We start from the raw sequence: 15195 nt of genomic DNA on the forward strand, positions 1-15195 counted from the left end.
AGGAATGGCAGAGCAGCCCTTCCTGAAGATTTTGAGGCCATTGGTAGGACTGGGATAATATTGGGGCCATGAGTTGTGGCATGGGGTGACCTCCAGGGTCATGGGTGGGTGTGAAGTAAATCCTAGAGGTCATTGGTAGGGTTGAAGTGAATCTCAGCATTACTGGTAGGCGTGAGGCCCAATCCCTGGGCTATGGGCAGGCCTGGGTCAGGCCTGTGCCTGCCTGGGCTGGGCAGGTGAGATGCCAGCTCACACCTCTAGGTGTGAATATTTCTGGTTTGGTGACAAGCAGGGGTTACTTTCAACCTCTGCCCTTCCCTGTCCTGTGCCCCCAGGGAAACCTGGAAACTGCCTGGGTATATGATACCTCAGCTGAAGGACAGAGCTCAGGCTGCAGCTCAGGCGGTGGTGGAGACGGGAGAGGAGTTTTATCTAATGTTTGGGGGGGAGCCTCAGCCTGTCCCAGGATACCCCTCTGGCTCAATGGCCGTCCCAGGTCCCCTTTGCCTCAGGCCCACAAACAGAAGAACCGCCACTAGCCAGCCTCATTTTCCTCCACCAGTCCCCATCTCTGGTGCTTTATACCACGGACATGGGCTCCTCCCTGAAGTCTCCTCTGGTGTGCATGTGTCCGTCACTCCATATGCCTGCTGTGACAGGAATGTCACTCTCCAGAGCTGTCTCCCGCTGGCTGGTCAGCTCCAGAGGCATCCATAGGCCCCCTGGGCCTAGTGACAGCCTATCTACAGATGGGGACAGAGATTGCAGTGATGGTGTAGATGGGACGGGACTGGCTGGTCCTCAGATGGTACAGCATGTCCCATACGCACAGTTAGCCCTGCTGACGTAAACAGCTCGTATCTGTTTCCAGATCAATCATTCGTTCATTCAGATATCACTATGACCATGGCATGCTTCCCATGTTCCTGAGTTTCCTCCATCTGTCACATCTGAGGTGCTCCCCCCAAACTCTGTGCTTACCTGCTGGGGTACACCAGGGAGGAGTGTGGCCCACCCTCTTCTCGTGTGAAAGACTCTTTCATGCACTGTCCAGCTGGGACATGATTTCCAACTGCTATTGTCCACTTTCTCAGGAGCCCTGTGGGGTGGCAGCTTACTGAGACATTGGGGTCCGGTAAGAAGGTGTTAATCCCCTCAGAGGGACCTGGTGACAGCCAAGGCTCTTCTGAACTTGGCAGATTCTGTCTCAGGGGTCCAAAGAGCTAACACTGTCTGAGGGCAGCTGAGAAAGCTCAGGCAGGGCCACTGGGAAGCAGGTTATCTCATTTGATCCGATCCCTTAGCCAAAGCCTCTTGGCCCTAGGGACACCGAAGCCCATGTGCTTCCTTTTCAGTTTCCTTGGTTCTTTCCTCCACCATCAACCCTTCAACTCAGCAGATATTCATTCTGCAAGCACATTCCACATGGCACTCACCAGGAGAGAGCTTTCCAGCTCTTCAGGTCAGGGCAATAGGGTAGATGGTTTATAGGGTCTCTTGGGTTCATTTTTGTTCAGATCAGGGCACAGGGGTCCCTGCCGAGGAGATGCCCCACTAGCACAAGGACCAGAAGGCCAGGAAAATGCCAGTTCCATAGCTGCCTGGGAGGTAGTTTATGGTCCCCTGGTGGCTAGGGCAGATGCAGATATCACTGTGAAAGAACAGCCTGGGGCCAGAGATGGGAATCAGGAAGTGGGTAGGGCCTGTGAGACGTCTCAGTGGGTAAAGGCAATTGTCACTAAGCCTGATGACTTCACTTTGATCCCTGGGACCCATATGGTAAAAGGAGCAGACAACTTTTGTAAGTTGTCCTCAGACCTACACACACACACACACACACACACACACACACACACACACACACACCAATTAAAAAGCTTAGAAAGCCTGAGAGGTCAGGTTGGGACCTGTGGCCTGAGCACCCCCTTGGGCTGCAGTCAGGATTGTCATCTAGTCTCCCGAGAGGGTAGCTGGCACTGTGCCTGGGTGGTGAGCTGTGCTTGGATGTAGCAGCAGGGAGCACAGAGACTGGCTGAGAGGAGGGTGCTAGGGTGCTAAGGGATGCACAGGGTTCTTGGGGAAATCTTGGTCTTTTCCTACCCACTGGACCTGGTCTCCTAACCTGCTGCCTTGGGACCCATTCTGCCCTTGAGTGTCTTGGCCAGTTCCTATGTCCACTGGCCCTTTCTTGGCAGGAGGGACTGAGCACAAGCTTGTGAAGTTAAGGAGATCCGTGGCTGTTGCTGCCACAGCAGCACCTCTTGGGGTTACCATTTGGGAATGCTCCCTAAAATGCCTCTTGGTGGGATCCCTTGTAACTAGAGTTTTTCTGGTCCTGCCTGGCCCACAGTCAGGACAAATCTCTCTAATCCGCCAATCCTGCAGCCGCTCAGACCCAACCAAGTAAACACACAGAGACTTATATTGCTTATTGGCCGTGGCAGGCTTCTTGCTAATTGTTCTTATATCTTAAATTAATCCATTTCCATAAATCACGTGGTTCGTGCCTTACCAGCGTCTTCACATGCTGCTTGTCCTGGCGGCAGCTGGCAGTGTCTCCTTCCGCCTTCCTGTTCTTTCTTTTCTCCTCTCTGTTAGTCCTGCCTATATTTCCTGCCTAGCCACTGGCCAATCAGTGTTTTATTTATTGACCAATCAGAGCAATTTGACATACAGACCATCCTGCAGCAATTCCTGGTTGATTGTGTCTGTCTTGTCACCAGGACTCCCAGGAAGCAGACACTCATGACAGCAGAAATGCCTTGACTGGAGGGAGTCCCTGAAGGTAGTGCTGGGGAATTCTCCTCTCCCAATCCTGCTATGTCCTGGAGGAAGTGGGGCTTGAGACACAAAGAGGACATCAAATGGGGACAGACCTTGTGATCATTACTCTTATTTATTTATTTATTTATTTATTTATTTATTTATTTATTTATTTTTTCAAGACAGGGTTTCTCTGTGTAGTTTTGGTGCCTGTCCCGCATCTCGCTCTGTAGACCAGGCTGGCCTCTAACTCACAGAGATCCTCCTGGCTCTGCCTCCCCAGGGCTGGGATTAAAGGCATGTGCCATCACTGCCCACCTTTATTTATTTCTTGAGACAAGTTATGCCACTCTGGATGTCCTGGAACTCACTCTGTAGGTCACGGTAGCCTTGAACTCACAGAGACCCACCAGCCTCTGCTGGGATTAAAAGTGTGGGCCACCACACCCTGCCAATGATGGTTAATCTTAACATCTGTGATAGGCCATGGCATTAATACAGCAGATGGCAATAGATAGTTCAGGTGTTGACCCACCAGATGAATAACTCTCTGATGGAGGAATCCCATCAAGCAAGGCTTACAGGACCACAGACTCTGAAAACCGGTTGCTTCTGTCTGTAATTTCTCTCATGTGCAACTACATCTCTTCTAAAAACAGATGTGGGTATTTCCCTCACTGCAGGTGCATTTATCTTATGTATATATTCCATCTACTGGGTACACATTTATCTGTGGATGGCCAGGAAGATGATTTCTTCTTAAGCTGTATAATTTTGATGAATAGAAATAATACTAGGATATTTTTCATAGCTCAGACTGACATAGGAAACAATACTATTCCTAGACACAAAGACAGCTTTTTATACCATTAGCTGACTTAAGACCTCAAAACAAATTCAAAGCAGACTAGTTGCTTCTACAAATGAAATGCATGAGGACTAGTTCTCAGGTGTCTAATTGTGGAAACAAGGTCAGGCACGACACATCTTTAGCGCCAGTTTTTCACTTGCAAAAGCCTGGCTGATAGCATTAAAGACACAACTCCCGCCGGGCGGTGGTGGCGCACGCCTTTAATCCCAGCACTCGGGAGGCAGAGCCAGGCGGATCTCTGTGAGTTCGAGGCCAGCCTGGGCTACCAAGTGAGCTCCAGGAAAGGCGCAAAGCTACACAGAGAAACCCTGTCTCGAAAAACCAAAAAAAAAAAAAAAAAAAAAAAAAAGACACAACTCCCTGCAGCAACTGACTCTCTGCACACACTCCCAACCTCAGTTTATGATATAAGACTCAAGGTTCGGCCAACTAACTGTTTATTGCTTGGGTCCTGAATTTCAGTGTCGCTCTCCACGATGTCTCTCAGGCTACATGCCTCCCACTTGCATGGCCAAGTGTTGCCATGATTACTCACTTCCAACTGGTCAGTGTGACATCCTTAGCCTGAGAGAAACTGTGACTTCTCATGGCTCTGTGTCTTATTGTTTACTCAAGAAATGCTATGTGACCCTGAAAATGTAATTCATATATTGTCCAGAGTTTGTTCTGTGGGGAGTGAGTGAGTGATGTAGAAGAGAGATGTGTGTGTAGAAGAGAGAGATGTGTGTGTAGAAGAGAAGTGTGGGGAGAGAGAGATGTAGCTATGTAGAGAGATGTGTAGAGGAGAGATGTAACTGTGTGGAGAGAGATGTAGCTGAGTGGAGACAGATTTTCAGAAAGGATTTTTTTTCAAAATGAAGTAAAGAGAAAGTTACCACCTGAAAGTGTATATTTCTTTCCTTCCTTACCTTTCAGACAGAAAAAGTCTAGCCCTCACCACATTTTTTTTTTTTTTTTTTTTTTTTTTTTTGTATATCCTGGGCTGCTGGAGGCTGGCCTTCCTGGCAATGATCATTTACCTTGACAGCCTTGAGAATCATCCAGATTATAGATAGCAAATATTTTTCTGGGTGTGTCTCTGAGGGTGTTTCCAGAGATAATTTGCTCTCCAGGGTTCTGACCTAACGAATGAAACAATCTCTTGATAGATTTATAACATGATGGCATTGTTCAGAGATGGTAAAAATAGGTGTGGTGATTTGAAGGAGAATGGCCCTCATAGGCTCATATATTTCATACTTGGTCCCCATTAGTAGCAATGGGAAGGATTAGGAGGTGTGGCCATGTTGGAGGAGGTGTGTCCCTGGGGGTGGGCTTGGAGGTTTCAAAAAGACCCCACCATCCTAGTCAGTTCTTTCTGCCTTGTGCTCTGTCTCAAGATGTGAACTCTTAGCTGCTGCTCGAGCACCAAGCCTGCCTACCTGCTGCCATGTTTTTACCCCAATGGTCTTGGCCTCTAACCCTTTGAAACTGTAAGCCCCAAATAAACTCTTTTTTCCTGTAAATTGCATGGGTCATGGTGTCTTATCACAGTATTCAAAACTAACTGAAATGGTGGGTGGGACCTAGCAGGAGGAATTATTTTACCGGGGCTTCATCCTTTGGAGCTGTCTCTTGCCTTGTTCGTTTGTTTTGTTTTGCTTTTTGCCCTCATGATGTGAACTGTTGTTCTCTGCCATACCTTCCCTGCCATGACAGCCTGACAGCTCTGAAACTGTGAGCTGACACAAAGCCTTCCCCCTTCAAGTCATGTTGGACATTTTGATCATAATAACAACACAAAACTAACCTCCAGCGGTCACAGATCACTGGGATCTTGAGACACAGCCTGGCGGTGTCTCTTTTCCTCTTATACGCTTTCCTTGACCCCCAGACAACAAAGTTATTAATGAGTTAATTGATTTATTATTGTATACTTATGTGCATGGTGTGCTGGAGATATACACCTGTCACAGCTCAGATGTTTCAGTCAGAGGACAGCATTTTGCAGTTTGGTTCTCCCTTTTACCATTAGGTGGGTTCCAGGATCAACCTCAGATCAGAAGGCTTTTTCCAAGTTTGTCCAAGACAATTTCAACCTTCATCAAGATTTAATCCAGGGGAGGCTAGAGTGGAGGCTCAGTGCCTATGCTCTTCCAGAGGACCCAAGTTTGGTTCCCACCATCCACGTCCATCTCCATCTCTAGGAGATCTGATGCCTCTGGACTCTGAGGGCACCTGCACTCACATACACGTATTTCTGTCTCCCCACTTACATACATCATTTTATAAAATCTCTAGGGACTGGAGAGACGGCTCAGTAGTTAAGAGCACCTGTTCTTTCAGAAGACCTGGGCTCACTCCCAGCACCCACATTGGCAGTTCACAACCATCTGTAATGCCAGTTCCAGGGCATTTGATGCCCGTTTCTGGCCTTCACTGGTTCCATATATGCATATGTTGCATTTATACGCATGCAGGCAAAACATTTATACACATAAAATTACATTTTCAAATCTTTTTATTTTTACTCATATTTATGTGTATGTGTGTATGTTCATGGAAACCAGAAGACCTAGAGCTGGTCTCACAGGGAGTTGTGAGCTGCCCAACACGGGTGCTGGGAACTGAACTCAGGACCTCTGGAAGAGCAGTATGTGCTACTAACCACTGAGCCATCTCTCCAGCCCCATAAAATAAATATGCCTTAAAATATTTAATTCATATATAAGGAAACATAAAGAGGACTGTTTGGGGAGAAGGGAGCAGAATAAATGGAGGAGTGGGAAGAGAAGCTGTAATCAGAGCATGATAAACATCACACATTTTCACTTATGTGGGATCTTCATTTGAAGATTCTCCACTATTTTAGAAATTAAAAAGTGTACGTGTAAGAGTCTTTTGCCTGAGCAAGGCGCACTGGCGCACACCTTTAATCCCAGCACTCAGGAGGCAGAGGCAGGGGATCTCTGTGAGTTTGAGGCCAGCCTGGTCTACAGAACTAGTTCCAGGACAGCCACAGCTACACAGAGAAACTCTATCTTGAAAAACAAAACAAAAAAAGTCTTTGCCTGTATGTATGTATGTATGTATGTATGTATGTATGTATGTATGCCACATGTATTAGAGGTCGGATCCCCTGGAACTGGATTTAGCTATGTTTGTGAACTGCCATGTGAATGCGGGGAGCCAAACGGGGGTCCTTGGCAAGAGCAGCAAATGCTCTTACCTGCCAAGCCTTCTCTCTGGCCCTCCTCAAATATTCTGAGGGGCGTTCTTTGGAAGGAGAGCAGTGGGAAAGGGCCAGGAGAGGAAGAAGGGTGAACATGAACAAAGTATAATGACATGCACGGAATGGAAATGTCGACACAATCCATGATTTTGTACATTAGTGAAGAAATTAATTGAAAAATGAAGAAGAAAAAAATTAATCCAGAACTTAAGCCTGGGCCTGTTCATTGAAGGAGTATTCCCAGCAGCAAAGACCCTGGGTGAGCAGAGACATCTGCCAACGGAAGAACGAACAAGGAAAACGTGGTGCAGACGTTGTTTGCAGCAACATGAATGAGACCGTAGGACATTGTGTGAGTGCATTAAATAGACACAGGATAAACACCAAGAGCTGGGCATGTAGCTCATTGGTAAAGGCCTTCCCTAGCATGCGCAAGGCCCTGAGGTCCATCCCCTCGCAATAAAACAAACCCACCTTGCAAAACCTAAACAAAAATCAAACACCATGAAAGTTTATCTCAAAGTACCGAACAAAATAGTGCTTGCCAGAGTCTGGGAGGTGTGAGAGAGGAGGGCGGTGGGAAGAATGGTGAATGATGGGAGGCCAGGGTAGAAAGAGTGACTTCTAAAGGACCATAGCATGCTGAGGGGAACTATGGGTGACAGCAATTTGTCGATTATTTCAGAATAGTGGAGAACGTTTTCAATATTTCCATGGTGAATGTTTGATGGTATGGATTTGCCATTTACCCTAATCTGATGTTGCACATTTTGTATATGTATTGAAAAGCCATACTAGCCAGGCATGGTACCACACGCCTTTAACCCCAGCAGTTGGAAGGCAGGGCAGACAGATCTCTGAGTTCCAAACCAGTCTGGTTTATATAGCAAGTTGCAGGACATAGACCCTTTCTCAAAACACACAAACACACAAACAAGCACCCCACAATGATGAGTGAGAGAGAAATACCACACTGCACTCCATAAATACATACAATTACGCAAATTAAAAATAGAGGATTGAGGCCTGGAGAGATGGCTAGGCAGTTAAGAACCCTTATTGCTCTTGCAGAAGACCTGGATTTGGCCCTCAGCACCCATGTGCTAGTTGACAACCATTTGTAACTCCAGTTCAGGGGATCCAATGCCCTCTTCTGACTTTACAGGCACCAGACATGCACGTGGTATATACATAAATGAAGGCAAAACACTCATATACATAAATTTTAAAAGAGGGTGGTGATGGTGCTGAAGAGATGGCTAAGTGGTTAGGAGCACTTGCTTGGTCTTCTAGTGGACCCAAATTCAGTTTCCAGCACTCACATCTGGCTCACATTGCCTGTAACTCAGCTCCTGATGATTGGACTCCCTGTTCTTGCCTCTTTGATACCTACACATGAGTAGAACATACACAGAGACACTTATAAACATTTTAAAAAATTATTATTTTTATTTGCATTGGTGTTTTGCTTGCATGTATGTATATATGAAGATGCCAGATCCCCTGGAACTGGAGTTACAGACAAGTGTGAACTGCCATGTGGTTGCTGGGAATTGAACTCAGGTCCTCTGGAAGAGCAGCCAGTGCTCTTAACCACTAAGCCATCTCTCCAGCCCCACAAACATTTTTTTTTTTTTTAAAGAGAAAATAGGCCAGACATAGTGGTGCATGCCTTTAATTCCAGCACTCAAGAGGCAGAGGCAGGAAGATCTCTGTGAGTTCAAGGTCAGCCTGGTCTACAGAGAGTTACAGGACAGCCAGGGCTACATAGTGAGACTCTGTCTCAACAAACAACAACAAAACAAAAACCAAAAAGATTAAAAAAGAGTGAGAAATTAAATATTTAATTAAAATATCTTTCTATATTTTAAAATCTTTTGATAGTCTTTCGTGTGTGTGTGTGTGTGTGTGTGTGTGTGTGTGTGTGTGTATAAAGAAATCCTAGGAGGCACTGGGCTACGATGACAAAATCAAATAAAATAGAGAAGAAGACAAAAGAAAAGTAAATACATTTAAAAAAAGATTTCACAAGGAGGAAGGCTAAGACTATTAGAGATGAGCGTGCCGCCAGGGGGCAGACGAAGTCGGCAGGGCCCAGCCCATTGCCTAAGGGAGAAAGCGCAGGCCCTTCTTTCGCCAAAAAGTCCTGTGAAGGAGCAAGTTCTTGGCTGACCCCACGAGGGGTAGGCTCAGAAGTGCTCATGGAGCTTCCTGGGGGTCTCTGGCTGAGGCTCAGCAGCTTGGTCCTGGAGGAAGTCGTGGGCAGAGGACGGGGCGACAGGGGAGGCAGCCGGCACCCCGATCTCAGATGGCACAAGGACTGATCGGGTTCACTGGTGGCTGTACCATATCAACAGCGTTAATGGATGCCCTGGAAGACAGTGCTAGGGCTTCATGGTCCCCAAACAGCCTTTGGGCCTAAGGAGCTGTCTCTCCCCTAGTGGGCGCGGGCCTGGCGCAGCAGGAAGTGAGAGGGGGTGCCAGGTGGCAGGAGAAGTGGCCATGGTCGCGCGGGGCAAGACGTTGGTGCCACTGCTGGTGGTGGTGGCGGTGGTGGCCTCACAGTCAACCCTTGTGCAGGTGAAACCAGAGGAATCCGGTGAGCTGCTCTGGGGTACTGTTGTGGGCCTGGGGGCGGCAGACAGACAGGGAGGTGAAGGTGAACCGTCACACGTTCTGTCACTTCCACCCAGGGCTGCAGAAAACGGACCTATTTTCAGGTAAGGCGCTCAGAACATGCTTCTGGCGTGGTGGGCCTGCCTCGGGGTGCACCTCAACTCTTCCTCTCCTTCGCCCCAGGATCGAGAACTCAACCATGCTTGATAGTAGCACCCCCCTCCCCCGGGATGGGGGCGGGTGCACATGGATCACGTGGGGGGCGTCCAGCCAATCCTTAGGAAGTCCCTCTCCCCCCATGGCTTCAAAGTGTGTGTGGGAGGTCGTCTCTGCTCAGTCTGATCCTCCTCACAGGGCCCTGCGGTCGCAGGACCATCCCTTCACGTATAGTGGGTGGCGTTGATGCGGAGCTCGGCCGCTGGCCATGGCAAGGGAGTCTGCGCGTATGGGGCACCCACTATTGTGGAGCGACCTTGCTCAACCGCCGTTGGGTGCTTACAGCTGCCCACTGCTTCCAAAAGTGAGTGGGGGGCGGGTGTCAAGCCGGGGCATTTGAGGGCTAGAGAGGTCAGTCACCTTCGTTTGGTGCCTGGGAAAGCATTTTAGTGTAGCCTCAGGAGTCGTTGTGATGGGTTAAATCCATAAGATTTGACATTAATGCCCCTGGAGGGAACCCTCTTCCAGTTCTTCTAGAATGTTCTTTCAGGACATTCTCATGTCCCTTTGAGTATATTGACTGCTGCTCTTCTGCCTTCCCTTCATTTTTTAAGTCTTTCCCAAGTATCCCCACACTGGTTCCCACACTTGCTCAGCTTTTTGGGGTGTGTGTGTGTGGGCTGCACAAGGGTTTCCGTAGGTTCAACTTCCGTCTTGAGGACAGCTCTAACAGATGACAAGACTACTTTTCTGCCCCTCCACTCACAGAGCCCAGGAGCAAGGACCGTTTCCAGCCCGCCTGGGTGCTGTGGTCCCCTGTAGGAGGCTTTTTGGGTGGTAAGGAGGATTCAGTAATTATGCTAAGGATGAGCTAGGTAGCGGTAGCAGCCTACAGTGTCCCCACAGAGAGAGGCCCGGGTGAGCTGAGCCGGCCTGACTCCTCTCTCCTTCTCTGGTAGGGATACCGACCCCTTTGACTGGTCAGTCCAGTTTGGTGAGCTCACTTCCAAGCCGTCTCTCTGGAACCTGCAGGCCTATTCCAACCGTTACCAAATAGACGGTATCTTTCTGAGCCCCAAGTACCTGAACATGTATCCCAATGACATCGCCCTGCTGAAACTGTCCTCTTCTGTCAACTACAATAACTACATCCAGCCCATCTGCCTCCTGAACTCCACATTCAAGTTTGAGAACAGAACCGACTGCTGGGTGACCGGCTGGGGGGATATTGGAGAGAATGAAGGTGAGGCTGGGTAGAGATGCGCTTGGGAGGGGCACTACCCTGTTCTTCCACACCAGCACTAGCAGTGACTGACTCCCTGGACTCTGCAGCCCCAGGGAGCCCCTCTCCTCCATCATTCAACATTTCCTCATCTATTTTTCTCACTTCTGCTTGCAAGGAGAATAGGCGGATAATCCTCTCCTTCCAGATAGGGTGCGGGCTGGAACTCAGAGGTGCCAGGAGGCCTGCAGGGGAGGGGATCCCAGAGGGCCTCCAGGATGGCTTCCACATCATTATATTTATGATCTTTCCACTTCTGCAGCCACCCCATCAGTGAGCGCCAGTAAACATGCTCCTCCAGGCCTGTTCCATCCACTCCAACTCTGGCTGTGCACTCTCCTCACAATTCCCAGGCCATTTTCCTCCACTCGTGACTCTCCACTGAAATCCCTTTGGAGGTCCTCAGGGGGCATAATCAAATACCTGCCTCCAGTTCAACAGGAATCCCCCAGAAGCACTGATCATAGTTTCCCCCTAGCTGCCCTGGGGCCTACAGCCCCACAGCCTGGGCAAGCCCTTTGTGCCTGGAGTGACCTGCTCAGTGACCCCTGAGCTGGCCCATTTCTGCAGTGCCCCCTAATAAGAGCAGTAGTAAGAGACTCAGCTCCGTCCCCGCGTGTCACGGGCTTAGCACTGTTGCAGGCCTGGGGACCTTGGTGCATCAAGGCAACAGCATAGTTTAAAAAAGTCATTTTGTTATTTTTTATGTATAAGGGTATTTTGTCTGCATGTGTATGTCTTGGACCTCCTGGAACTAGTTATAGATAGTTGTGAGCCGCCATACAGGTGCTGAGAGTTGAACCCAGGTCTTTTGGACCCAAATCCTTATCTCAGCAGTGTAATTTTTAAAAGGGGATTTAAATATTTTATTTAATTCGTATGTGTGTGAGTGCATCTGAGCATATGTGCACGTGTGTGCAGATGCCCACAGAGGAAAGATGAGGGTGTGGGATCCCCAGGACTGGAGTTACAGATGTTTCTGAGCCGCTCAGCAATGCTGGTTCCCCACTTCAGTCCTCATGATTGAGAAAGTGATCTCAAACACTGAGCCATCTCTCCAGCCCCCTTTAAAGGGATTACACCTATTTATTTTGTTTTTAAAACATTTATTAAAAAAAAAAAAAAAAAGGAGCCAGAGCCAGGCGGTGGTGGCACGTGCCTTTAACCCCAGCATTCGGAAGGCAGGGGCAGGCAGTTCTCTGTGAATTCAAGACCAGCCTGGGCTACAGAGCAAGTTCCAGGACAGCCATGGCTGTTACACAGAAAAACCTTGTCTTGAAAAACAAAGTATTTATTTTATGTGGTGTGTGTGTGTGTGTGTGTGTGTGTGTGTGTGTGTGTATGTTTGAGTGTGTGTAAGTATACTACATACATGCAACACCTGCAGAGGCCAGAAGAGGGCTTCAGTTTCCCTGGAACTGGAGTTACAGGTGGTTGTGAGCTGCCTATGGGTGCTGGGAACTGAACCCAAGTCCTCTGCAAGAGCTGTAAGTGCTCTTAATGGCTGAGCCTTCTCTCCAGCCCTGTTGTTTTGTATGTGATGCGGAGGTTGGAGGGGGAGTACAAGTTCATGCAGTGGTTCATGTGTGAAAGTCAGAGGACAACTTTTGAGAGGTGTCCTCTCTTTTTACCAAGGGGGTCTTGGGGATCAAAATCAGACTTGATGACAAGAGCTTTTACCCACTGAACCCTCTTGCCTGGGCAGCAGTGTGTTTTTATGTCCACTTTATAGCTGAGGTAACCGAGAGCCTTCTGGAAAGTGTCCAAGGCCCTAGAACTAGGAAAAGGAGGTGCGGCCAGGGTTCCATGGCTCAGAAGCACAAGTGATGTCCCCAAGGCCATAGAGCTGGACTTGGCAGGGAGAATAGAGAATCCAACGCTCAATCTGCCTGTTAGATGGGAGTCCATTTCCTTCTCTAGAGGGATGGTTGTGAGCGTAGGGACCCATCCAGGCCCACCTGGCCACCCTCTTTCCCTCTGCAGAGCAGATGGCTGTGGGGACGTGTGCGGGGCCTTGTCCCCTTGAGCCTTGGCTTGCTCATTCTTAGTGCACATGAGGCAGTAGGAGGTACTTCTGCTGTGACTGTACTTCCGTCCACCCTGGAACAAGAGGAACTTTTTCTTTGCTATGTGCTAGCTGGAACATTTTGAGCAAGACACCTGGCTGGACCTCAGTTTCCTCTTCTGTTGAACACAATAATGGAAGTTATGGCTTCCTTGAGCTCATCTGAGATCTGAGGTCTCAGAGCGCTCTCAGCAGTCAGGAGACACACACTGTAGCTCTTGTCAGTCATCCTTGTCATCCTTGCAGAGTCAGACAGTGTGCGGAGCCTAGACTCGGGGATCCAGCAGATGCGAGTCCTCACCGGGCTCTGACAGTGCATTTTGGTAATGAGGCTCTTCCCCAGAACTGTTTTTAAGTTAACGCATCCTGATACTGTTCTATTCTAGAGGTGTTGCAGGGCTCTTGGCTCAGGCCTAAGAAAAGCCCAGAAGGAAGAGCTGCTACCCCTGGTCCAGTACCTGGTTGTCTCACAGGGCTTGACTTTCATCACAGCTCCTTCCCCTGTACATATTTTGGTTCCGTGCTCAGGCAGGGACTTATGTACATTCTACATCCAGTTTCAGGGGACGGCATTAACAATAGCTCCATCCACTGAATCCCATGATATTGTTGATCACCTGTGATGTTAGTATGGGGCTGCAACTGGGGACCATTGATAGTGATGTCTCAGGCACAGTAGGGGCCCCAGGACACCCCTATCCCCACATTCCTTCCAGGAGGAGAGGATCCAGGGGTCTCTCTCTCTGTCTTCCACACCCCCCCCCCCCCCCCCGCACAGATCTGCCCGCTCCCTACACTCTCCAGGAAGTGCAGGTAGCTGTCATCAACAACAGTATGTGTAACCACTTGTACCAAAAGCCGGACTTCCGAGTGAACATCTGGGGAGACATGGTTTGTGCTGGCAATCCTGCCGGTGGCAAGGATTCCTGCTTTGTAAGTATCACCTCACCCCACCAGGGTCTTCTGGGCGCAGTACCTTACCATTCCTAGCTCCAACTTCCGTCCAACCGAGGTTTCACATGGTGCCTCGTTCAATCTCAGTCCAACCCCGGGAAATAGACTGTGGCCCCACTTTGCAGATGAAGAAGCTGAGGCTCCACTGCTGTCAGGGCAAGGAGTCGGATCCTTACCCAGTCTGCCAGCTCCACAGCATCCCCTTCTCCTCGTCCTGGCCTCCCTCCTAGTCCCACTCGTCACCCTCCAGGCCAGGCTTACCTGTGCTGCTCCCCAGGGTGACTCGGGAGGACCATTGGTCTGCGACCAGGATACGGTGTGGTATCAGATTGGAGTCGTGAGCTGGGGAATAGGCTGTGGTCGGCCCAACCGGCCTGGAGTCTATACCAACATCAGTCATCATTACAACTGGATCCGGTCGACCATGATCCGCAATGGGATGCTCAGGCCTGACCCAGCCCCACTACTGCTGGTTCTTACTCTGCTCTGGGCTCTATCGCTGCTGAGGCCTGCCTGAGCCCACCTGTGAAAATAAGGTCATCTGTGGAGTCAGAGTGTGTTTCTTTTGTATCTTGTTTGCTAATAAACCTGTTGATACTTTCATAGCTTTTCTTGAACTCGGATGGCTTCCTGTGGTCACGTCCTTTCTCTCAGTTCAAGACTGGTATCTAACCCCCAAATCTTGGCCCATCCTCATCAACCAAAGTTTTGGTTGCAAACAGTAGCATCCATTTAGTGCAATTACAAAAACCACATTTTGTGGCTGGGTGTGGTGGCACCCACCTGTAATTCCAGAACATGGGAGATGGAGGTAGAAGGATCAGGAATCTTCTGCAAAGACCAGCACCCAGGAGATGAGTCCAGCATGGCTGAGGTCCCTGCTCCTAACAACCCAGGCCGGGTTCACTCAGTACAGCCGGCGGGAGCTCTGCTTCCCCCTGAGCCTTTCTGTTTTCTTTTTGAGACATGCTCTGGGGTCCTCTGGTCCCCCTCCTGATCCAGGAATCACAGCATCCGAAACCCTCATCTTGTTGATGCAGGACCAGGGCACAGTGTGGCTGGCACTGCACCAACCACAGGATGCACCCCCAGGCTCCTCAGGAGCTGTTCTGATCACACCCCCACAGCACTGGAACTGAGACTCTGGGGTAAAGGATGTGATCAAGCCCCACAGGGACAAAGCCAGGGAATTCCACCCTCTGTTCTGTATTGCAGTGTCCAAGGACCCCAGGAGACGGGAGGAAGGGGACAAGGTGGGCATGAACTGAAGTCTTCAG

The 15195-nt window shown here is 49.3% G+C and overlaps 1 protein-coding gene across 1 annotated transcript; it reads left to right on the forward strand.

Annotated features, from left to right (window-relative positions):
* Positions 1-9329: 9329 nt before the first annotated feature.
* LOC114680806 (testisin) lies at positions 9330-14538 on the forward strand. Its single transcript, XM_028853981.2, has 6 exons — positions 9330-9444; positions 9539-9565; positions 9816-9981; positions 10577-10860; positions 13743-13897; positions 14196-14538. Exons 1-6 carry the CDS (start codon positions 9348-9350, stop codon positions 14433-14435), a joined length of 969 nt encoding a protein of 322 aa, XP_028709814.1. The 5' UTR covers positions 9330-9347; the 3' UTR covers positions 14436-14538.
* Positions 14539-15195: the final 657 nt, after the last annotated feature.

The sequence above is a fragment of the Peromyscus leucopus genome, chromosome 8b (assembly GCF_004664715.2).
Source record: "Peromyscus leucopus breed LL Stock chromosome 8b, UCI_PerLeu_2.1, whole genome shotgun sequence".
NCBI classification, from domain to species: Eukaryota; Metazoa; Chordata; class Mammalia; order Rodentia; family Cricetidae; genus Peromyscus; species Peromyscus leucopus.

Coding starts and splice junctions, on each gene's coding strand:
- LOC114680806 (XM_028853981.2), top strand. CDS start 9,348: ATGGTCGCGCGGGGCAAGACGTTGGTGCCACTGCTGGTGGTGGTGGCG. Junction 9,566..9,815: donor GAAAACGGACCTATTTTCAG/GTAAGGCGCTCA, acceptor TCCTCCTCACAG/GGCCCTGCGGTCGCAGGACC. Junction 13,898..14,195: donor GTGGCAAGGATTCCTGCTTT/GTAAGTATCACC, acceptor GCTGCTCCCCAG/GGTGACTCGGGAGGACCATT.